The 26,492-nt window shown below is 36.1% G+C and overlaps 1 protein-coding gene across 3 annotated transcripts in view; it reads right to left on the bottom strand.

Annotated features, from left to right (window-relative positions):
• srbd1 (S1 RNA binding domain 1) overlaps positions 1–26,492 on the bottom strand; it is a 76,666-nt gene that overhangs the window by 20,696 nt on the left and 29,478 nt on the right. For all 3 annotated transcript variants that reach the window (XM_038300145.1, XM_038300146.1, XM_038300148.1), the window contains 2 exons: positions 10,798–10,889; positions 7,276–7,358 (listed from right to left, as the gene is read on the bottom strand). In XM_038300145.1, coding sequence (XP_038156073.1) covers positions 7,276–7,358; positions 10,798–10,889 — 175 coding nt within the window. The remainder of the gene's footprint in view (positions 1–7,275; positions 7,359–10,797; positions 10,890–26,492) is intronic.

The following is a 26,492-nucleotide window of genomic DNA, read 5'->3' as shown; positions in this document are numbered from 1 at the left end:
TGGATGGACGTAGGGCGCAGCCATGCAAAGTTTGTGTACAACCCGGTAAATAGAGGGATTTGTAATGCTACACATTACCCAGCATGTGGGGATCTGCTCCAACTACAATGTCATACAAATAGCCTCAAAAGTATAGGATGATGTGACACTGGCATGAATCCTTTCTTTGGAGATAAAAGTCAGTAATTACTTTTGCAAGTAATTTCAAAGCTCTCATGAAATGTTTAAAAAAGCAGAAGCTAAAAAATATTTTTTACCTTTATAAATAAATATGATTGAAATAAGTTGCATAAAATAAATAATGTACTGAAATAATTATTGTGATACAATTAAAAAAAATATTCACTACAATAAAGAAGATCACACATATTGCCACAGGAGCCAAGGTAATATTAAAAGAGACATTGTTTGAGTTGTCACTTTAAACCTACAAACTACCTCCTTTATCGACTCACAGTCTACTTAAAATAAATGTTGAGCTGCAGCAGCCGAAGGCATTTAGAAGATAGAAAATAAATCTTTTCAAACAAGGGAGAAGTCCCATAAAGGTAGAATGATTTATGACTTCCTGACGAGGACATTTAGACAAAAACCGTCACAACAATAAGAAATAATTGGGAGGATATTGGCTGAAATGTTACACCAAAAAAACTTTTCACACGAGAAATTTGAAGGAGAGAGCACAGCTGAGAGATTCCACCTTCTATAGTCACTGAATGAAACGGAATGATGGGAGGTTATCTAACTGCACAGAGCTGAAAATGCACCTCTGTACATACCTGAGATGAATTGCTGGCAGAGGTTTGTTAAAAATGTGGCCATACCCTAGTTCATATTCATTCGCTTTATGAGAAAGTTAAAGGAAACAGGAAGGAGAATAAACAGCTGCCTTCTTTTCCAGTTAGAAGTAATGACCTGAACACTGATCTGATTATGCATATTATGTATGCATTGACTACAGTTACTTGCAGTACTTTCAATAGCCTCTATCTCATATCAGCACTTTGTAAATGTGACACCCTAAACAAACTATAAAATTAAACCTGCTCATTGCAGCTTCAAGAAGTGGGGTTGCTTTCTTCATCGGGTAATTGGAAGCTGACCAAAACTGACTGAACAGATAAACACAGAAAAACACTAAAGGAAAACCTTTAATTTTTTCCTTTAGCGTCCGAGGCTGCAGAGGATTTGATACCAGGGCAGAATTGCATCCTTAACATGAACCAACCTTGAAAACATGACAACAACCAATTTAAAACACACAACAAAAGAGATCAAGAAAAAAGAAAACTAAAAGATTTCAAAGCACGGACTAAAATTATTGGAAAACAAAAATAGAAAAAAAATATATATTTTCCTGAAAGCGATTTTACAACAATGAACTCTAACGTGAAATCTGTGCATCCTTGAACTGAATTTATCTATGTCTACATGCAAACGTATAACAGTGTTCATGGTGTATGACCTTTAGGGTGATTCTCTACATTTTTTATACCTAACTATTTGCTTTCAGATGTCTTTTTTTTCTGTTTCTTTTTTCTTCAATTAAAGGCAAACAAAGTGGTCCTGAAATCGATAAGATAGATTAACAAAGTATTATTTGGGTCCACCTGTCAGAGCCTAAACCTCAAACTTATCCAGAACCAATGGACTGGATCCCTATGCGAAGGTCATGTTTGCATTGGCCCAAAAACGAGCTCAAGTCAGCTTACCAATACACTTCAACAAAGTGCTTCTGTCTGCACCACAAGTGTTAAAACTCGGCTGAGTTACCGCATGTCAATCAGAGACAGAGAAAAGGGCATGGAAGGTAAAAAAAAGAGGAGAGAAGGACAGAAAACCAAAATAAACTTTTCACTTTCTCTTTATTTCCATGAGAAGCTGAAAAACGTCAATGTCGTTTTTCTGTGATGTGCTTCCTCACACGAGGCATGTATAAAACAACCACTTGCAGAGAAAAGAAACTTAAGAGGGGACAAGGGGTGCAAAAGTAACTGCTATTAGTTGAGGTGTTGACTGGCAAAGATGGCAGAAGTTGTGAGTCTGACAGCTGACTAAAAAAACAATAAATCTTGTCACCAAGAGCTAACAAAGAAACTTTCTGGAGCCAGAACGACTGTATAAGCAAAGAGCCTAAAGGAATTAATGATGGAGGTTTAACTGTAAAAATGATTTCAAACCTGAGGATCACATTTCATTAAAGGTCTTTCCATTGCATCCAACCCGGGGACATGAGGAATTTATTTCCTTGTATTGCAAATCAGTCTGCTTGAAGGGAAATACAGAAAGCTGGGTCCAGAAAGCATTAGTCAAACTTCGAACGTTATATCCTGAGAAGTCAGGTTCACTTTGAATGAGAGTTTTAAATTGAAATTCGAGGAGAGAGATATTTATAACTTTAAAAAAAGCTGAATTTTTTTTCCTATCTCATACAAAACCAACCAAAATGTTCTATGAACAATAGATGCGTATTATGGTTCTGATTATTTTTTTAAAAATGCATTGACATGTTATGTGAATTTTTACATTTAACATTTAATGAACAAAGGTTTAGTCTAATTCCTTATTGGATTTGTAAACAGGCAAGACTGGGAGTTCCTTGGCAGCAAAACAAGCCGAGATAATGAGCCCTCCATGGTCACGCTTTAAGATTTTCATGATGTGTTTGTAAAGTTCAGTTTTTGATATATTTGATACTTTGTATTACATTTAAGTCTTTGCTTTGCTCAAAGTCATCCTTAGTAAGTATTTCAGACGCCTTGCTATTCTGCAAAACTAAACGTTGCCATTCTGTCATTTTAAGAGATAACGGCAAACCGACTCTGCCAAATGAGGCATTTTATTTAGTATATTTTCAAAATTGTAGTCATGACTTTAACATTTGAGATCCCAAAGCTCCTTGCAAATATTTGGAGCACATTTTACTTTCCGGTTTTACTTTTTGTATTGCGTTCTATCAAATCCAAAGACCCTAAAGTGCTTCACACTACATACAAGTAGATTGCCATCTTCAGGCACTTTGACCACCAACAGCAGCAAATAGGATACTCCCACCATCCTTGAAAAGCCCCTACTCCCTGAGCAACCATCACACACTTCTGACTGCATTATGAAAACTGTGATTTACATCAGAACAAAGCTAATATGGATGATGGCAAACTGTCATGCTGCCTATCAAAAAAATGTTTATTCCTGTATCTGCAAATCAATTAGAATTTGTGCAAATATAAAGATGTATAAACATTATTGGAATGCTTTCACTTAGTGTATCTGTGACATCGTACAGTGAAACTGCTTTGTCTCTATTCTTTAACAGAATTAACCTGAGAACAAATGACATGAAGTGAGAACAAGTTAACCTGCTCTCACAGGGGTTATCTGGCGTTCATGTTCTAGTTGAGTGACAACTTGCTTCGGGGCTGTGTGAAGTTCTTCAGAGAAGCACAACTTATACTATTTAAGGCATGTATGTCTGAAGACAAGGATGTTGTCTGTTGCTGCATGCATGCATGCGCACGTCTGGTCTATTGCTTTGCAGGAAGTTTGAAATACCGCCTTTGGGTATTCCTGATAGGTGTTAGAAAAAACATAGAACCATCTCATCTTGAGCAGATTTTTCACCTGATAATTAATGAAAGGCATTTTACCACATACTGGCACAAACCTACCAAAAAATGCAAACAAAAAATAAAGATAAACAGACAGCCTTGTTTAAAGTAACTTACAGGATGAATATTACATATTAAAATAAATCTTTACTAATCCCAAATCATACTTAAAATATAAAAATAAAGTCTGTTTAAATCTGGTGGGCGGGCATTTAATTTTAACAAATATTGAAAAGGCAAATAAATAAAAAACAAAAAAAATCTGTACATTTTATCATGAAAGAAAAATAAAGAGCTAATTTTATCGTTAGTAACAGAAAAACCAGTCTGGTAGGAAAACAGCTACTCCATGTATATTAGGTTCATGGTATCAATGTGTATAAATTCATTATAAAGCAACACGATTAACAGGCTCACTTAAATCAGACTAACAATAAAACATTTTCTGATCATGCTGAGACACATCAAAAGGAAATAATTAAAATAATACCAGGATGCATTTGTGGGCCTCTGTAACTAATATTGATAGACCTTGTTAATTTTCCCACACTTCGGTAAGTCAAAGCAGGAACCATCAGTCATTTTAAGCCTCCACGTCTTTTTACTTCTGCTATGTCTGCTCCTGTCTCCCCTCCAGGCACTGCCATTCAAGACTAAATGATGGTATGCGCCCATACAGGATGGAATCAGTGGCCTCGTTTCATGAGTGACATCACTCACGCAACTTAGATTTAAAAATTATAATAACATTTGGGCCCTGCGATGGACTGGCGACCTGTCCAGGGTGTAACCCACCTCTCGCCCGTAGACAGCTGGATCAGCACCTCTCATGACCCTAGTAGGGATAAAGGAGAAGGAAAATGGATGGATAGAATAATATTTGGTACAATTGGGCCATGGATATCGGGAAGGAAAAGGTGTTTTGTTACGGATTTGATAAAATTTTGAAGTAAATTTGTAAACGTCATACAGAAAAGCCCTGTTTTTTTTTCCAAACCTCAGTGACTTATCAAGACCCCAGACTTGTTGATTGCAGTCAAATTATAGATAGTTTGAGTCAAGTTTTCTCTTTCTTTTTTCTTTCACATCTCATGCTCCTACCAGAGCCGTATTCCAGTAATTATGTTGGATAATCATCATTTCAAAAGCCTAATTGATTATCCTCATGCAGCTAGATGAACCTAATTTCACTTAAAACAAAAGTATTTATCTGGATCCTATTTAAAATGATCATATTGGAAGAATGGTTTAAATTTTTTCAATCTAATTCAATCTTTCCACCTTTTTTTAATGTATGCACTTCTATAAACTTGCCTAGTTTTTGTTTCAAGTTTCACTAATTAGTATTACAAATGTCTGTGACAAAATATCAGTTTGTATGTTATCTTATCTTATTACATTAACCTTACTCAAATCTTATTTAAAACTTTTACATAAATAAATCTGTCATGCTTTTGATTCCCTTTAGTTTAAGATTTAAAATGCCTGGATTGATCATCAATGAAGATCAGCTATTAAGTTTAATCTCAAAACAGTGACTCATCAGGACAAAAATAAATAAAAACAAGTTTTAAGCCTATAAGAAAAGACTGACAGTTTCTCTAATATCCGGCTGGTGGGTAATGTTTTCTTACACAGCAGTGTTTGCCTCTGTGTGTGTTTCTCAGTAGCAATTAGTTCCACCGCTGTAGGGATTGCCCAACTGTTAACCAAGCAGAGCAACCACAAGAAACAGGTGACAAAGACGTGTTTAAAGAGCTACTCTATTCATCAAAATACAGGGAAAAAATAAACGCTTTAAATGTGACAGTTTAACTGTCCTACTTGTTAACCAGTCTATAAATGCATTGTTCTCTAAAAATTAATATTAAGCAGATTTAAACATGCCATATAAGACCTTTTATACCCAGTGAGACCTTTAAACCAGGAGTGTTGCAGTGCAAATAATGTTCCCACACCAATACTTACACCCAATCTGAATTTAATGGGCTTCACTTTTTTAGCCCACAGCTCATTTCCGCCTTTCTCTCAGAGCTGTCACTCACTCGCTCAGCAGAGTTAAGGAGAAAGGGAGCGCATGCTGTGCCAGCTGTCTAGAGTTACATCTGCCCTTATGCTTTCAGGGTCTAGGAGAAATAAACTTTAAGAAACCTCAAAACGGCACGAATCGCCAAAATGAAAACGTAGGCATGGACTCTTTTTTTTTTTTTTTCATGATCATGCAAAAAACAGAGACTTTTATACCCCACATGCATTTCAGTGCATAGAATCTTACCAGCTAATTATGAGGAGAAACGGAGAGGGAAATGAGCAAAAGCGAGAGTGGTTCTGTGGGAGCTCACATGCAGGTTAAAGTGATGTCCCATCTTATATCTGTCAGCACCAGGGGTTTATTTACTCTGTTAAATTATCATTTGTTGACCCAGTCACATGATCTGAGAGCGAAAAGTGCAGAACTGTGGGCACCCAAGAGAGCCCGGCAGAACGTGATGAGAGACGAGGGCCTGTGACCTAACACTGTGGCCAACACACACATGCACACAAGCAGCTGCACAACCTGACCTGCTCCTTTCACTCTCAAATGTCTGTCTTAGCTTTTTCCGCTCCTTCCTGTACCTTTGACATTTGTCCCCATCTGCTGTCTTTTCTAAGCCCTCGATTCTATTTTCTCTTGTGACTGGCTTTCCACTGGTGATCTTACTAAGACCAACACATAACAAATATAGAGCTGCACCAAGCCGTCCCTTTTTTTGTGAAGAGCACCATTTTTTTCTCAAGATCTGACCAGCCAATTATGGTCCTGACAATTCAGATAATTCTAAGGATTATTTTAAATGAAAAGGATTACCTGTATAACACCTTAAAGCAAATATCCTTTATTTACCCTTATCCAATTTTCAAAAACAATAAAAATCTGAAAAAACAAATTTGTATTTTACAGTTTCATAATTGATCCTTCACTCTCCCATAGTTTAACCAGAAACCCAGTGTTTTCATCCATAAAAGACCTCTGCTCTCACTCTGCCTTGCAGCAAAAAAAACCTCCTCTCTCGCATCATAGCTCAATGATTAAATTAGCTTCACATCCTCAATAACAGGAATTAAAGACATTTAACATGTAACCTACTGAAGAAGAAAATGCTTTAAGCCAAATATCTCCCTGTTGGACATCTTAGCTTGATATCAAATACACTTTCTTAGATTAAACCTTTTATAGATGGTGTCATTTGTCATTTTAATGTTGAAATAATATATTGTTTTAAGCTGGAAGGTGGATTATTGAATGATTAAATGTTTTTCTGTTTTATTTGCACACTTTTGTATATGTTTTTTCAGCTGCTACTTAATTCAAATGGAGAACGGCAATAAATTATCACAAACAACAAAATAAGTGTTGTTTTAAGCTGATAAAACTCTAGAACACCAAATGATAAACAAAAACAAAGATTCTTCCATGTTTAATGGCTGAACCAGTTACTTTTTCGTTTAGAAATCTAACCTGATTAAAACGTTTTACTAAAGCAGAACCTGCAACAAATATACAAGCCTCTGACTTTTAACAACAGAAAAACATGCTGATAAGATGTAAATAAGCATAAACAGCAGCTAGGTCTAATCTGTTCTAAAAATGGTTAACATTCAAAATAAAAGAAATAAAAAAGCGTACCTGATAGGTTCCAATGCCAATGTGTTTGGGATCGATCTTCACCAGCTCAGCTAGTGGATCCTGCACACGTCTTCCTATAGACACTAAATAAAACATCACACACACAAAGATACATTCAGAAATTAATCAGGTTTTTTTTTTTTTTATGAACTTGCAACATGACTTAATTACCGAATATGCAAAACCGCATTATTTCTAATTACTGAATATGGTAATTATCTGCATAATAGAGAGCCTCCCTGAAGGCAGGCCCAACCTCATTGTGATTCCTCCACCCCCGATAATAATAATTAAAGCTGCTGTTTAGGAAGAGCCTCTGCACTTGTCATTTAGCATCCTGATGGACGGTGAAGCCGTGAACCCTTAAACCACTAATTTACACAATCCGGAGCTTGTTGGCCCATAATGAAATGTAGCACACAAATGCTCACAGTCTGCATCAATGAAAGCGGCTTTTAAAGCATCATCTTGCAACTGAAAATAAAGAGTTTTTCTTTTTTTTGTTTTGTTATGTTTATGCTGTAAAGGATGAGATATAAATGAATAAAGGAATAAAATGGCTTAAATCAAAATTTACATAACAGCACCAGCGGACAATGGGATGGGTTGTAGAATATCTGTTCCTTTTTTTGTCTTTTTTAATGAGAAAATATGTTGTACAGTTTGTATCGTGTAAAAAATTTAAAGCCTTTAAGTGAAAACTGATTTATTCAAGGCGGAGTTATTGTAATCTGTAAAAAAAATAAAAAGAAGCAACGCTCCCAAATTTAGAACTGAAAACACGTTGCTCCCAATTGAACAAACGATATGGTTTGTCCTTTCTGTGGTCCCTGTTTTGTAGCGCTTGGCTGCATTTTAAATGACGGCACTAAAGTACGTGTTTGAACTTCCAAAATCTGCATGAGTGTAATTCAGCATGAGATGTGTCCGATTCGTATCTCAGGGGCGGAAAAGATGAAGAGAAAGAGGAGGATGAGATGCAGTGGAGGGAGTATATCTGGAATCAATGGCTCTTCTCTCTCTTCTGGCTGCTGCAAGAGGCTGCTGCCTGAGATAATATTTAGACAGGGATGAAGTTTCAACCCTAACCTTGCTCAGTGCAACAGCAGTATTCTCCAAATACACTTTCCATCTATCCTGTTTCCCCCCCGACTCTCCGCCCATTTCTATCTGTAAGGAGTTGATTTGGAAATGGAGAGGGGTAAAACTCCCCAACATTTATTAAAGGTTCATGAGCCAACGTCCAGCGCAGATGACAACCCTCATCAGACACACTGCAGACTGGAGATAGAGAGACATGCGTTATTTTCTAGTCTTTTTTTGTTGAAGTTTTCACCAAACTGAAATTATTTGAGCTTTTGAGGGAATGCAGGATGGTTTCTGTTTCACGCATTTGACCAAAAGTAAACAGAAATCTTTGAAAAAATGTAAGGGCAAAAGTATAAAAAGATGAAGCCACCACTAGGTGTCTCTGATCTCAACAATTAATAGCTTTAAGAGAAGTGAAGGACAAGCAAAAATGAAATGGATTAGCACTTCTTTTAGACTTTCATTTGTGAAGCATATATCTTTTGACTTTTGTAAATGATATACCGGTAAATGCGACCACAGAAATTTAGTAAAGATTAATGACTGGCTTGATTTATGCCTGTTAAAGAGGAAGTCTGCTAGAAACATTTGTTCTCCAAAGTTCAGAGTTTGGGTCATTTTAAGATAACACACTGCTTATTCTCTTTCATTATGCTGCAAACCACAATGTGCAATAAACCAACTGAGCCAAAATATCCCTTTAATGAGTAAGACGGCGTGGTGACAACATAATGAACTTTGGCAGACTACAATGCAAATTACAGTTTATTATGAAGTTCAGATATTAACAGTTTAGCTATTCATTTGGGAGGTGGAATTGTATCCCTCGTTATGGGACACCTAATCTTCAACCACTGTCCAGATTTAGACTCAGATGAGGTCTTATCAAGATGATTGATTGTGTTTGAAAATGTTTTAACATTGTTTCTTTTAATGCTTTTATAATAGTTAGTTTAGTAGAAGCTGGCTTTCAAGACCTAATGATACTCTTGGTGATATGGCTGGAGGGCAGAGGTATCCTCTCTAAATAGAGCAGTAAATCATCAGAGAAGTATATAAAGGTAGGGCCCAATTAAAAACTTTTTTTTTATGAGACTTTGCGAGGCTTCTTTTAGAGATAAGAAGAAACAAAAGGGGACTGTTTTGTTTTTTTCCAGACTTTTTTGTTTTTTTTCCTTTCTATTGAGAATCTAAAAATTGTGTGTGTCAAAAGTAAATCATACATGCATCTTAACTTAGAGCACAGAATAGTGTATTAAAATAAAATTGACAGATTAATAAACCAATTAACTACCCAGCAGTGTGATTCATTCTGAGTTAGTTTTTTTTTTTTATTAACTTTCCGAAAATACAGAGTGCAGCTATGTCTGTATGTGGCAAAACATCATATCTGATGTTTCTACATTACTGACAGCTTTGTTTTGGGTTTAAATCTAGCTGGTTGCAAGATAAAAAGTTGATGAGTAACCATTTAAAGTATCTTAACTTTAGGAAATTGGTATTGAGCAATTGATCAATTGATAAAAATCTTGCTCAAACAGTGATTTGTAAACATGTTTTATTGAGAAAGGTAGGAAAAATATATATAAATAAACCCTTTTCTTTGGTCTTTGAATAATAACAACAAAGTTTGAAACACTCCCCATACTTTGGTGAAAAAGTGAGGACAGGTTTGGACTTGGACTAAAATTCAACCTATCCTCCGATGTAACAAACATTAAACAAACCATCTCAGTGCATCTCAGTGTTCAATTACTAAATATACTATCTCATTGTGTTACCAGTCTGTTTCCCCCCAGCGTTTTTGTTGTTTGTTTATTTTTTGGCTTGTTTTTTTTCCCTGCCTGTTCTGCTTGAAATATCTGAACAAAGATTCTTGGAAGGACAAAAAGTTCCACAGTACTTCCATAAAAAAAAAGAAAAGATAAATCCCAAAAGAAAGTTTTATATATATTTGGATGATGATTTAGAAATAACCCAACAAAAAAATTGCATTATAAAATCATTAAATTGTTAACATACAGTATGAAGTTTAGGAGTTTTATGTTTCCCTTTATATATAATATGAATTATCCCAAATGTAACAAAAAAAAAAAAAGGATTGGGACACTGTAAGTTTAACTTTTCTAATTTTGTTATTATTGGTTATTTAACTTTTTTGCTCCTGGCTATTATTTCAAAGAGAAGTATAGATATGTTTTTAAAATATATTAAAATATGGTTCTTAACTTGTGAATACACTTCTATGTGTTTAAAATATATATATATATATACATATTAAGCAATTTTTCTAATTGTTATAAATATTAATAATAATGCTTTGCTAAATAATACTGATTATAAGACTAGCAAGTGTTGCTAATTGGACCTTGAACAGAAGAGGCAACCTGCTGTGTGGGAAGTACAGCAATCCAACCTGGCTGTATGATTTACCTGCACTCCTAAGATTTGGGTCCAAGTCTGGCATCTCTTTGACCGCCTCAGGACTCACACTGTAGATGGACGCTCCTGCCTCATTGGTTATACTGTTTTAAGGATTCAAGGGAAAAATATTAGAAGAGATTAGATTAGGAATGAAATGGATGCAGAAAAATATCAGGCAGGTCAGCCAGAGAAGATGCGACGTATGACAGTGATTAACTCAAGAGGTTGTGAGAGTTCACACACAAAAATGCAGGCAGGTATTTATGCTTTACAGGTAAGTACAATGCTGGCACATGTTGAAGAAAATTACTACTGCCCTGCACTTTGACAACTTGACAACTTATCAAACTGGTTCTACCTTTGACTTAAGCTGCCCCTTTGTGCTCGTGACTGACATTATGGCCGAAATAGCAACGTGACAAGTAGTCTCAAAGTTAACATCAAAATGATAGCCTTTCAAAAGCTTTTAATCATTTGGACACAAGGCTGCATTAAGGAGAAGAAAAAAACAAAAGCAACATGCAGCTACAACACCTTTCTGGCCCATGGTATACTTAAAAAGGTCAGAACAGGTAATTTGGTGATTCAGATGGGTGATTGGGATAATCTAGGCACAGCATGCGTCACTGTTGTGTGAGAATAAATCATTCACATTATATACTTAAATCTCTAGTAAAACTCCCTTCCCGCTCACATGATTGATTATTAATAAAAAACCTCCATAATGCATTGTTCATAATTTAGGCACCACATGAAGCAATGTACATGGCACTACTGCCATCTAGAGCTCACAGCCATGCACTGCGATTACTGAAGATTTTAAATCTTTTATTAGTTGAGCCTCACAAAGACCTTCTGTAACTGCCACAGTGTGGCGACACTGGAGAAAGTCTGACCAAAGCAGGATGCAATGACTCCTGGTCTTTTAAAACACCTGTACATTAAAAATATATCTATTATAAAAAAAGACTAATTTATATTAGGATGGGGGATACTTGGGTAAAAGAATTACAACTTCAAACAGTTTTTGTAAACATATGAAGAAACCAATAATAAAGCAAGTTTCTCCTTACTTTTCTTAGGAATGCCACTCAGATTTGCAAGAGTAAATTTGAAGATTTCATTCCAAGAAAATAATCCAAATGTTATTCAAAGCTTCTCTTCATGTTAATTGATTTATTGTTGCATGACGATGGAAATTATTCAAGAGACAAACTCTAAACAGAATTTTTTTTGCATATCAGGCATGTTTGGGTTTATTATTCAGTTTTAATTCAGTGCGCTGATGGCTAACAGTGTGGGTAAAATTATATTAAGTTCAACAAACATTAGTATTCTTATATTCGTATATTATCTTAAAACAAAAAAAAGTTTGATGTTTGGCTTTTATTCAGTTTTTACAGAGGTTACTGACAAAAGTAAAAAAAAAAAAATTGATGTGATAAAAAAATTATTTGGTACTGTTGTGTAGAACATAATTGAAAGGGGTGAGTGGTGACTCCGATATTATATAAAGTATAATATATTTTTTTCATTTTAATACCACAAATCGAATGAAATGTATTTGAGTTGTAAGACTTTTTTTAACTGCGTAGATCAGGCTGGTTAATATATGATTTAAAAGCTAAAGGGTCATATAATTTCTGGTTTTACAGCAGATGCAATTTTTCCTAAGCTATTTTACTGTTCAGCTCCCTTCACAAATATTCTAATTCTAAAAAACAGAAAATACAATTAAATTATTCATTTGCTTTGTGTAAACATTTACAGCAGGAGAAATTTGGTAAAATCCTGCAGATGATTAACAAGAGAACCAGTTTTCCTCTGAAATTATAGAACCAAATAAATCAATAATTGCTCTACAATGACTAGGTCTAAATGCAAACATATGGTACCTGTTTCAAGGTAACAAATCTAATATGTCTTCCAGTCAATGCAATTTTGCAGACGTTATTATGACTACATTTTTGGGATAGATAAATAAAGCTTAACGTTTTTAGCCTGAACAAGGCCTGCTGTGGGGGGGCCCTCCAGGCCTAAGGGGCAGCAACAGCAAAGCCTTACTTATCTTACTTAGAGTAGCTTGTTAGAGAGTAATGTTTTTTATTTAAACTACAGCTATCATGTCAAAGGTTTATTCATTTAAGATAAAAAAAAAATGATCAGTTATTTAAACTGAGACATAAGGATCTAATATAGCGTATGTTTTAATTATAATTTTATATCAATATTACACTTTAAATATGTTGAATTCCACCTAATAAATGTATATAACAAATTATGTATATAAATTAGATACTTATAGAGGCTATATATGTTGTTGTATATCTTTGTATTATTGATCTACATAACAAAGGAGACATTTGTGAAGAACTTCACCGTCTAAAAAATAAAAAATATTAAAATGATAGAGGTTTCTCCCTCTAAACTACGGTGTTTTTCTTCCATAACCAATTAGAAAGGGCAGCGGGACAAAAAAGTCTCCGATACGGTGCTGATACTGGTAACACACAGCAGAACCCATCACATTATATGGTCCTGCCTCTTTCAGATAAGAGTAGAACTGGGGAGCTTCTTCAGGGCAAACGGACAAGACACCAGGGTCAATAACACCTCACTCACGTCCGAAAGCCGAGACATGTCCAGAAATCACACACACATCAAAGCTACACCAGAGGCTCAGATTGTGCCACAACAACCTTGCCTATAATGAGCATGTTGTTAACGAGGAGTGGCAGAGGCCTTCTGATGAGACTCATATTTAAATGAACTTGTCTTCCCCCACCTCCTATCCTTCCTCTTCTCTATTAATCTCATCATATGCCCCCCATATTTACCCCTGTTCTTTTGGTCAGCTTCCAGTCTTTGTGCTGACAGCTGACATATCGCCGTGATGACGCTGCTAACAAGCACTGGCACCTGACCTTCAAGGAGGTCAAAGGCATGCTGGTCATTAACATGACACGCTCTGACTCGCATACATACTGCAAACCAACATGCAGAAAAGGAAAAATATTTAGATCTTCATCCCAATGCTAAAGAATATGATTACTTGTATAGGAGCAAACGAACGCATGGTGAACAAAAGTAAAAGCCAGTTATGGGATAAAAGTAATGAAATAAGACAAAACACATATTGAGGAATAATTAAAGTAAAGTGGGACACCCAAGGAGCCTCATCAAATCTGTATTCATTAAGGCTGGTGCTGGGGCATCTCAGTAACAGCAGTGTCATAGATACAGCTGTGAGCCTTCTCTGCCACAGCGTCCATGACTGTCGCCACACTGAGGGGATTGCCCTGGCAGACAGCAGAAGGTCGACAGTGGTTGGATGACCGATGTGTGGACGGATACAAAGTCATAGCTTGCCTCTTGGTGTAAAGCGATGACTTCTGGCCATTTAGGGTTATCATTTATTCGCGCTTATGTTTGCTCTCTTAATTGCAGGGACAAACAAACACGTCTGCCTTCAGCAAAGTCCCTTCCCAGGGCAAAGTCACAAACCGGTTGCCCTTTCTCCTACCCCGTACTGGATAAATTGGAGACAGACCCTTGAGCTTGACACTCAAACACAGACACATAATGACTGCCTCCTTTGCTACCCCTAAAGAAAGGAAACAGTGAAGGAGATGGATACACATTTTGATATCTCATAAAAGCCTTCAGGGACATGCGGCATGAGTGTAAATTCAAAATGGCTTCAACAAATCAGCAAGAAAATAATGCCGCCAATAATATCTCTAGCAAACCCAAAATGCTTAAAATAGCATTAAAAGTAAAATGTACTGCAAGAAAACAAGGTACGGTAACGTGTGTCTCTTAGATTTAGACTGCTGGAGGATATATTGACCAATTTCTCTGATTTTCATCACCTTCAATAGCTTTTATTTACTTTCTTACTTATTCAGTTGCAACATATGTCTGAGTTGCCATATTAATCCTCTTACCATCTTAGTACATGTGTTACAACTCCTCAAAACTGGATCTCTTATTGTTGGATTGTGTAAAAAAATAGATTTAGTATGGTTTCATATTCATATATATGGATGCGAATTGGACAAGTTTGTCTCATAAAGTGATTAAATGATAGTGTTTGAATGTGTGCAAAATAAATGAGCTGAACTGAATAACTTAAATTTAACTTTTTTAAAATCCTAAAATCTAGAGAAAAACTAAAAGTAAGATGGAACTCATGTACTCACAACCGTAGAGTTTTTCTCTAGTTAAAGTCACACGTTTTGACCTTGCTTTACCTTTTAAAACACATGTTTTTAATGTCCTGATGTGCAGTTGCTTCCTGACATCTGGCTACTGCTCAAAATCATCAGTCCACAAATTAATTTTGCCGTAGTTTGGCCATGTACACTTTATTTGGTGCGTCTTTTTAGTATCAGGTCAGACTCCCTCTCCTGAACTGCTTTAATGATCCATGACATGAATTAAAGGGACAGAGTCATCTTGTAAGCCTATACAAACTAAGGTTTATACATTGAGCACCTGTCCTGACAGTGTGTAGATTTTTTGGGTTAAAATATAATTCCAGCACCGGTCCTAATGAGCTAAGATTGATAGAAAAGGGGCCATCTGCTGCATTTATTAGAAAGCCAGATTGCGACAACTGACACAGCTACTTCAGTCTGACTGTCCTGCAATGCCTTGCATTAAAGCAACAGCTTGCCGTCATTGAGGACCAACCAATATTAATAGATAAAAGGATTTATATCAACTCTAGGATCTAGTGAATCTTTCCCAAGGGCCTCCAACCACAACATCACAAAAAGTGTCAAGGTAAGAATCAAGGCAAGAAATATCTCAATCAAATTAATATGAAAAAGTCACAATTTAAAAGATTTTCATTGAATTAAAAGCAATCAAATTCTATTTCTCGACAAATGCACAGTGGATGAGGCCTGAATTGAATCTAATCTTAAGTAGTCTTCTGGGTTCTGGCAGACAGAAAAATACCCATCACATTCTATTTTTTCAGTTATTCAATATATATATTGATAGAGTCATTATTTACTTTGACTGCAGGGACAAATAATTCACTATTAATAAATTATATTTATCCTGCACATCCATCAACTTTGCAGCCTCTGAAACATCAGTGAACATCAATGTTCATACTGTATTTTGAGCAATTTGGGTTCATATCCAATATTGCTAAAACTAATATTGCTGCCACTCTGGGTCCCAGAGCAAAGACCCTTAACCACACTGCTCCCCGGGTGCCGTACAATGGCAGCCCACTGCTCCCCAAGGGGATGGGTTAAAGGCACAGAGTCAATTTCGTTGCTCTGTACTTGTGACAGTGTAACGGCAATAAAACGCTGGGGGGAAAAAATATCTCTCTTAAAATAATATTGCTCTTTTATTTCACTGGATCTTGGATATTTCTTCATTATTTTCACATCTTCACATTCAGGTGCTAACTTTTGTATCCCCATTGCTTCCTTGCTCACCCATAATGCACTTGGGCATTCTCATACCTCCTGGCATAAAGTGTTGTTATTGTGTATATACACAGAAGGGCTTAATTCAAACTTCAAACTGGAGATGGCTTCTGGTGTATTAATGTAAAAAGTCACACAGTGTGACTATGCCCCTTTAACCAACATGTTTAAAACATTACACACAGGTTTGGATCCATATTGGCATGACAGCAACAAACAGACAAAACAAGAGTAACTCAACACACATTGAAGCTCTCATCCAGTTCCTGCAGGTTCATCAGTTGCATGTCTGTGATTAGATCCCATTCAACTCTATACTGTGATCTATTGGAAAGAGATTTGGTAACAGTAAAGGCATCTGGAGTTCACGTAATAACCAATATCTTGGAACCACTTTAGGATGATTTAAGTTTTGTCATCTGATGAGGTATTCTGTCATAAATGGACATCAAGAGGTTAGACTGTGAGGCTGTAGTCCACAATGAGGAGTAGTGGTCTTAGTATTTGGAAATATGGGTTTCAATACAAGCTTCCTCACATGTTAATGTTAATTTGATTTCATAGGTTGAATCACCGTAACTAACCCTTGCAAGTAGGAGCTGTAGCTTGCTCGCCATGTTTTCTGCATGCGGTTACAAATGTACTCAGGTGCGCAGACATGTCACGCATAAACCAAGCTTAACAGGATAGACAGAAACCAGCAACAAGTCTGGTAGACTTTGGCCTTTATAGAATGACCCAAACATATATCAACAAAACCTTCATCCAAGGCAGGATGGATTCACGTTTTCATTTGTTTACACCAAGTTCCACCTATCCTTGAATGTCCAAAAAGAAGATAAATTTTCTTACATAACTGTTTCATGATTGGACCTGCTATACAGTATTGAGCATGCCTTGGTTGTAATAAGGGGTTAGTGTTTCATCTCATATCACTCTACCCATTCTATCCCTACTATTTTTCATACTGCAGCTCTGTTTAAAATTCAGCAAGTAGATCCTTAAATGTACTTGTTTGCTGCCATGTGATTGGCTGATTTGCCATTGGTGTAAAGTAGTTAATGATATAAGAGCACATGTACCCAATGAAACGGCTTGGGAGATTATGGCCAGAATTGGAACTGGGGCACTTTGTAGATGAAAGGTATAATTTCACAATTATTGCAGCTTCTTAAACTTTAAGTTTGATTCTATTTATTTTCATTGGAAAAACAAAACTACAGAGTAACTTTATCAAGGATTTGACAACAATTTTTTAAAGAAATTTTAAAAACTGTATTAAAAACACAGAAAACAGTTTTTGGTAAGTATTCAAATGATGTATTATTATCATTAAATTCATATTTTTTATGTCTTTTTTTCTTTTTGTTTCTGTCAATATATTTGAACAAACTTCTATCCCAAATTAAAATAGAGCAGAAAAAACGAGCTAAACTGATTAAAAGAACTCTGGTTCCAACATTTTGAAACTCCTGCTCACCAACATTATCAGTCTGTGTTCAAAATTCTTGTATGGCATTATGTCCTTGGTTTTAGAGATATCTAACAGAAATACATTTATATTAACAAAAAAAAAAAACCTGTGCACTTGCCGAGTGTGTATGTGCTGGCTGCTCAAACAGCTTGGATCTATTGTTCAGTCAGCTGCAAAGCTTGACCCCAGGGAGCAGAATTGAGGGATGTGCCATATCTCTCTCTTGTTCACACACATACACAAACATGCATGTCGGGTTTAAAGACGATGACATTTTTCACAGAGAAAAGCGTCCAAATGGCAGGTGTCAGGGGCCGTCAGTCTCTGCCGAGGAGCTAGAAGGCAGGCAGGCACGCTCACACACACACACATAAACTCCAGCTGCCAGGGTGAGACATGTCTGAAAAGAGCAAAGCCTCACAGACACTCATGTCAATCTGTTAGCAGGAAAACCCTGTGCTAGGGCCACATACTGGAACACCCCCAAAAAACACACACATACAAGCACAAATAAAAAAAATGACAAATACACACAATGCGTTACATAGAGAATCGTCACACGTTTGTCACATGCAAGACCACACTGGTGAACACTGTAACCCTGAGGGAAAGTAATGGGTGAAAAATAAGATGAAGAGACAAGGGCTGGCCACCAGTTCAGATGGATAATGAAAGAAGGGGGGCTGTGGGTGATAAGCAGAAGACTGGCAGATATTTACTGTCCAACATTTACAGATGCCAAGAATGGTGCCAGACAGATCAGGCCTTAACAGAGGCCGAACAAGGTGTGGATATGGTACACCTGCGAGGAACCCAAATCATGAAAGCAAATGGGCACACTCATTTAAAGTGCAGGTGCGGTTTAAAAGGCCATGCGGCTCAATGAAGAGATTCCGCAGGAAGGAAGTTTGGCTGAACACCATAATGGTATTTGCTTCAAGTTTCAAAATTTCACACGGCAAACAGAAAAATTTAGGCAGCAGACAGAAAAAAAGTCCTGATGAATTTCAGAATAAATTAACCCACCAACCTATGAAAATGTCTCTAGCAAAAACAAAAAAGCAAAAAAGAAACAAAAGGAAACAGAGGGGCTATTGGAGGATAAAAAGGAATACCTAAGAGGAAGGATAATTAGTTTGGCTCGACAACTCCTGGAAAAATGAGTGAACCTACGCAAAATTCTTCTCTCTCAGGCACCGTTTCTGCAGCCAGAGCATGAGTTGGATCAGCCTGGTTGCATGTTTAGTGTCAGTGACTTTTTACCGCTCACCCACACCGCAGCTGCGTTGCAACATACAGTACTCAGTGTGAGCCCGCCATACAGTCATATGATAATGTTTGGGCACCCCTATTTATCTTAATTATTTTTATTTCTAAATATTTGGGTGTTTGCAACAGCTATTTAAGTTTGATATATCTAATAACTGATGGACCCAGTAATATTTCAGTATTGATTTGAGGTTTATTGGACTAACAGAAAATGTGCAGTAAGCATTAAAACAAAACTTGACAGGTGCAACATTTGGGTACCCTAATCATTTTATTGATTTCAATACCCTTAACTACTTTTCACTGACTTACACAAAATTGGCTTGGTAACTTCCTTAATATTTGAACTTCATAGCCAGATGAAATGAGACATGAGAAAATGTATATAAGGTAAACAGTTGCAAGTTGTTCTCCTGTTTGAATCTCCTATGAAGATTCATCATGGGCACCTCAAAACAAGTCTCAAATGATCTGAAAACAAAAATTGTTCAACAGTCGTTCAAGGGAAGGATACAAAAAGTTGTCTCAGAGATTTAACCTGTCAGTTTTCACTGTGAGGAACATAGTAAGGAAATGGAAAACCACAGGGACAGTACTTGTTAAGCCGAGAAGTGGCAGGCCAAGAAAATTATCAGAGAGGCAGAGAAGAATGGTGAGAATGGTCAAAGACAACCCACAGATCACTTTCAAAGACCTGCAGCATCATCTTGCTGAGATGGTGTCACTGTGTTCCTGACCAATTGTAGCAATTTTAGTGATAAAAGTACTAAGTGATACAACTGAGTGGTTCAAGTCAAGTAAAAAAAAAATGCACATGGTGTATACATCCTAATATGGAATATTTAACAGAAACTCAACAGTAAGACAACTACAAGGTCACCAGGAGTGACCAAGATACAACTGAACCAAAAAAACATTAGAATACTGAAGGTCATTCAATCTCTTTTGTCATCAAATTAAGAAAATGAAACCTACAAATTTCAAGTTCATAACACAAAGTAAAAAAATATATACTTGTTTTCATTATTATGTTTTACTGCTAAGGAAAATTAAACATTTGGTCTTTAAGAAATTCAGAATATTGTGAAAATGTTCGGCTTGTATTGGTCTACCTGGTCCTGTGGTAATTCTCTGTTTTTCTACAGTCAACTGTCAACAGAACACCATAAAACTTGTCAGCCTTTGCAGAGTTATTCAGATAGTGAGTTTAGTATATTGCACCTGAGTTGAACTCTGTAAAGTCTACAACATGTAGATGACATGAAGGCACCTATTGAATTAACTTGTATGTCCATTATACCTCAGCAGAGCCACAAGGCTATTGTCTCCGCGCTATGTTGTACAGATGCAGTAATCAATGAAAGAAGAGGGTAAACAAAGTATAGATGCATAGAAAACAACATATTTTCATTGTTGTTTATTATTTCATTTTTCCTAATACACTGAGTAATGGGTTTTCATTATCTGTATCAACAATACAAGAAATAAAACCTTAAAATATTCCCTTCTTTGACATATCAATCTACATGACTTCTGTCAAAAATATTGAACCTTTAATCCAATTGCCGTATTTTCAGCTTAACTTGTTTTCAATCAATTTGAGCAAAATATTGAGTGAACAATACTTCTGATGGATGGCGAGTAAGACGAAAAGCAGGAAGGATAGATCGACAGATTGAAAGAACAGTTTAGGACAGGGATTCTAATGTCTCTTTATAAGTCAGAGATATAACCTTTAACTATCACTTACCCATGGGTTCATTTTCCTTTTGAAATAAAGATGTACTCTATAGCAAGACTGGGGCCTTTCCCTGCCTCTAAATCCATCTGTTCCTTCATCAAGCCAACCTTGAAACCTTTCTGGGGGTACTGAGAGCCCGGATATCATTCAATCATCACTGGTCCTGCCACTGTATGTTCATCATTCTCTCTGCCTAGCCCCTGGGAGCATGCCCGGACACAGGACATGACAGGGGATACACATACCCATACCAACAGAAAGTCATGAATCCACACCACTATCCTTCAGGTCCATAAGCTAGCCAGTAATGATGATCTCATCCCACCAGAGGTAAGCCAGAGGGCAAGACAGTCAAGGACTTATTGTCAGCATGCTTGTATGTTAGCTATGGAAAGGACAGTGCATTGGACAGTGCCAACAGTACCATTTACTTTAGTGAAATGAATTAGTCTGCAATGCCTCACATACAAGAACTAATCATTAAAAAAGAAAAAGCAATGATTAACTAAAACAATTGAAAACAGAGTAGACATTTTGGGAACTGAGTAAAATACCTGAAACAATGTGATCCAAAAATCCGGTGCCTATGGCAAAGGCATGTTTAATCAAACCACAAACTAGAATATTAGTTCTTAATAATTAGAAATCCTGGTATGCTGATAAGTTAAAGCAATCATTTAAACCTGGTGTGCTGCAGCAAAGACAGATCCAAAATACCAAAAAATAAGGAATCAGCTATTGTCGCACTTGTGTCATGCAGGACTCAAGTAGGCGATTATACTTCATGCTGACAATGGCAGAGTATTCTTTAAACACATATGGGGGTCAAAAAAAGAATTTCCTTTCTACTTGATTCTTAGACATTTTGAGAACCATAAGAGTAAAAATGAGGAGCAAACCTATGTTCTATCTTAGTTTATAGCTCATAATTATGTTAGGTTAACCTTTTCCTGTTTTTTTTCTTTCTGCCCGTCTAAATGGAGCAGTGTACGTGAAGTCCAGGCCAAGTTATAAATATTAAAACAAAGATGCATGATGCAACATGTCAGCATACAGGCTTCGCATAGGGATGGTAGAGGCCGCATTTGTATTCTATCATTTTTGGCAAACAAATACAGTAGGGAATCACGGATCTACACAGCTATTAATTTTATCAAAATCCATAACTTGTCACAGAAAAGATATCAAACAAGAAACTTGAATTTGTAAAATCAAAGCTGTATGACAAAAAATTGACTAAAGGAAAAGTTACAAACATCACGGAAACAAATAAATCATGTCAACATAATGTTTTATATGGTATATTGTTCACAAGCATGCTGGCTATTATTTTATTAAGTCTTATTGCGTGTAAAGACTGAGTATTTAGAGAAATCTTATAAGACTTTCTACCAGTTTTAGTCTATGAGGCAGACACCCTGTCTAATTTTACACCTAGGCTTAAAACTTTCCTTTTTTATAAAGCTTTTAGTTAAAAACAGTTTGATGTTTGCTTAGTTGCAGGGTGAGCAGACAGAAATTTCTCCTTGGGTCTATATTTCTTATACCTCATCCAAAACAGGTTATTCTGAGCTTTTTTCTTTATTTATGCTGCTATAAGTTTAGGCTTCTGGAGGACATAGGGGCCACTTTTCAACATTCTGCTTCCTTTTATCTCTATCTTTATCTCTATTCTCTTTCTGCAGTATATGTGTTCCACCCATATATTTATGTTCTTTTTACTTCTGCTCCTGTTTGACAATGACTGCATCCTGGAAAGAAATATCAGCTGTGCTGCTGTCATCAGCTCCTTTGTTGAAAAATGTTGATGTTTGGCCTGTTTGTCGTAGTAATGCCTTTTTCTTTTTCTGTAACTAACTGTGCGTGCTCTCTCTCATCCTGTTAAACAGGAGTTTTTCCTCTCCACTGTTACTGTATGCATGTTTGGTGTGAGTCACTGAAGAGTCAGCAACAAAATTCAAGTGAAAATCGTTGCCGCAAGCTGATCCGGGAGGAGCAATTTAGTTTACAAGTCAATGACTCGATGCAATCAAATGGTTTTCCTTAACAGAGACTATTAACAGTCTGACCGTATTGTCTCTGTAAAGTGCATTGAGATAACATGTTATGAAAGGGAGCTATACAAAAATCAAGTAAATTGAAACTGACTTTAATTGTATTACAAACTATGCAACATTGGATTATTTACTGATTACTACTGTTTACGACAAATAGCAATAAAGGCAAATTCATCAGAATGCACCACTTGGCATATGAAATTCATCTGCTTCACCAGCAAAAAAAGGAGGAAGAAAACAACATAAAGAATGTGTCCTTCATGGTTACAGCATGTATGCATAAAAAAAAAATCTAAGGAAACACGAAAATGTGGACGTAGCCATGGCTGGAGAAACACTGGATGCCAATTTCAAAGAGATAGCAAATTTCCTAGAGATACTTATCTTTTATCAATTAGAGCCAAAAAATATCATTCTAAATCATAGATGTTTATTGCATGCTACCTTTGATCATAAGACACTAACAGCCTTCCTTGAACCTGTCTTACAGAGGGATGTAAGAACGGAGATTTTGCCTCCAGGACTAAAGATTAATCTACCTTATTATCTTTGGTCAGCAAAGATGTCCGTAAGCTGTATGTAATGAAATTTCGTTTTGTATACACTTTGTATATACAAAATGACAATAAAATTTGTGTAAGTCTAAGTCTAACAGCTGAAATCCGACAGTGTTAATAAGCTATTGTAGTGGGAGCACCTTAATAAACATCTATTAAGGAGAAAGGAGTCTCATAGAGAGGGCAAAGGACAAATTAATCCATCCAGAAGTAAATCAATTTGTACTCTCTCACGAAACAAAAAGTTTTTCTTGTATCCCTTGTTTGAGTTTTTACAGCTCTTTCTTCTTGCATATTGTGAATAGAGCCTTTTTCTTGTGTGGCGTCCAAGACCTATGGAGGTGATGTGCTGCTGTTGGTAAGACCTCTAAAGACTTTCTGGGAATTCTGCATTTTAAAGTATGAAATGTCCATACAAGCCAGAAATGTGTTCTTATTCTCAAAGCCTAGTTAAAATGTCTAATTTATCAGAGTGATTCTTCCACTGCTCAAAAGTCTCACTAAAACCTAAAGTAAAAACGGCTGCCCAAACTTTGGTAACATGAAAAGAAGACACTCAGTTATATGAAGTCATATTTTTCATGAGCAACATGGACAGAAAATATGTAAACATGAAAAAACAAACTTAATTTACAGGTTTGTTAATTCCCTTTCATACACGCGTGCCTAACACCACTACACTTAAACACACACAAACTAGGAAAAAGGATGTCCTACAGGCTACCATTGCTGGCTGTCATTTCAGCTGTGCACTGAGGCAAAAGGACCCAAAGAGAGAGACAGGCGTTGGAGGATGGCGATGGGTGGGGGAGGAGAAACAATGAAGGCTCACAGGGAGACAGGAAGCAGACGGCATAAATGAGGTTGAGGGCTTTAATGAACTACTGCAGTCAAGGCTGACAGAGAAGGAGGAATGAGTAGCAGGAAGAGAAGAGGCTTAATTAACTACACAAGCACATATGTTTGCATTCGTATACAAACAGAAACAAGTACCAGGACTGAACAAAAGACAGTGTAGTAACTTAAAAAAGCAAAATATTACAGGAACTAATAAGGGATCAATTTAAAGCTCTATGTAAAAACAGCAGCTGAAAATGAACATAAAGCTGTATATCTTTATCAGTTTTAATATAAAACCCTCAGCTGTCATTCTCATCTCATTCTCATCTTTGCTCCCAATTCACTGCAAGGTATTCCATTTTTGAAAATGTAATTTTTTGTCCAACACTTCTCAGATTAGCATAGAAAATCAAAATTCAAAACATTGCACTCGAACCCATCTTTACAAAATGAATATTGCACACACTGATATTCCAATTGATGGCTTTGATATGATGCTGTGCAATATTAAAAAGCAAGATTTTTTTCATGCTTGTCATCGTGAAAATGTGATTATTGATTTTTTTTCTGATTATTGGGATGGCTTTAAATATAATTTTTTAAGGCTGTTGGGACTGCTAAAATTCTGGTAAATATATCTTGTCCCAATATCCTAGCATGTTTGGTGTTCCCCAAGCATAGACAACGTCCCAACCTGTTGAATGTGATGTGTACCCAATCAGCAAATCACAAAAAAACATGGGAAAAAAAAACTACAAAAACTCAGCCGTATAGCAAACACAGCCCCTGCTTTCACTGTCTCAGCACCTTTTGTTATTGTCGTTTTGCTTTCAAAATTAGTCCATATAGCATCTGTTTTTCCTAGATGCCCATGTTTGTCTAGTCTGAACTCACGTTTTATTTTATAGGTTCTGTGAGATTTAAGAACAGTGAATAAAGAGTTTTTCAAAGTCTGGGTCTGAACATTGATTGGGTATTAATATGCCTATAGATGTATAACTGTTTAACTGACTATGTTTAGGGTTATTTTCTTGCTGGTTCCTCCCCTCCATCTTATGAAGCCTCTTAGGGTTTTTTTTAATCCAGGATTATTCTGTATTTAGTTTTCAATTATGAAAAACTTTTCTGAACCTGCAGAAGACAAAGCATTGCTGTCACATTATGGTTCCACCTCCATGTTTGTGGAGTGGTGTGATGGTTGGTGTTTCTGAATTATAATCATTATATCTGAATTCATAATCATTTACGTTTTAGTCTTAATTTATAATGTTTGCTGTTGACTTACACTCTTTGTTTTCAGAAATATGTTATTAAATTTATATCAGAGAGGATTTAAAAGTTTCAAATAACATCTTATAGCCTAAATCAATCTACAACCTTTTCCCTAACCTGCCTGCTGTGTTTCTTGATCTTCATGAAGCTGCTTGTATATCAGTGTTGTCTAATAAGCTTCTAAGGCCATCACAGAACAGCTGGGTTCATGCTGAGAATAAAATATCAACAGACTGACTGTACACTATTGAGATGACTTCTGACGGAGATTTTAATTAGTGATTTTAGAGGAAAGGGAACTGAATACAAATGCACATCATACTGCTCAGAATCTCCTTTGAAAAGTGAAAAAACTCCAGTTTGTTTTCCTTTACTTTACCATAATGCTTCTTTGTCATGGTCTATCGGATTACATCATAAAAGACACTGATTTCTATTTTATTTAAAAAACAAAATGTCCCCAAATTTAAGAAATTTGTATGCTTCTTATAGGAATTGTAGATATTCTAATTTTCAGCATTCTCCATTTAACAGCGCAACAGTTTCTCTAATGCAACATCAGGGTTATCAATGGGTCAGTTAGTGTACCAAAAATAAGCTTAAAAGGTTCATCATTAGGCAGGAATGCTTAGACTAACAACCTCTGCCACTTGTTAGGTTTTGTTTACCTTGCAGCAATAATAATAAACAATAATAAGCACTTTGTCAAGCAGTCCAAAAAAGTAATTCACTTTCAATGTATTTTCTAACAGACTGAGTTAATGTTCCATTTGGAAACTCTTTCATCATTACCACACTAGCAAAAATCAGTTTTTATAGGTATGCTTTGCTAAAGATGTGCTTTTGTATCATAACACATTCTTGTCTTGTGAATTTAATGAATAGGAAAGGCTGCTGGATAAAAAAAAAACATATATATATATATATATATATATATATATATATATATATATATATATATATATATATATATATAAGGAGACAGGAGTGATTGAAAAAAAATTAACTGGATGTTAACTTTGTAAATGCTCTGCTTTGGTT

The sequence above is a fragment of the Cyprinodon tularosa genome, unplaced genomic scaffold (assembly GCF_016077235.1).
Source record: "Cyprinodon tularosa strain WSP-4 unplaced genomic scaffold, ASM1607723v1 ctg441, whole genome shotgun sequence".
In the NCBI taxonomy this organism is placed as follows: Eukaryota; Metazoa; Chordata; class Actinopteri; order Cyprinodontiformes; family Cyprinodontidae; genus Cyprinodon; species Cyprinodon tularosa.
The sequence above is the reverse complement of the archived record's forward strand: the minus strand, read 5'-3'. Positions and strand labels throughout refer to the sequence as shown.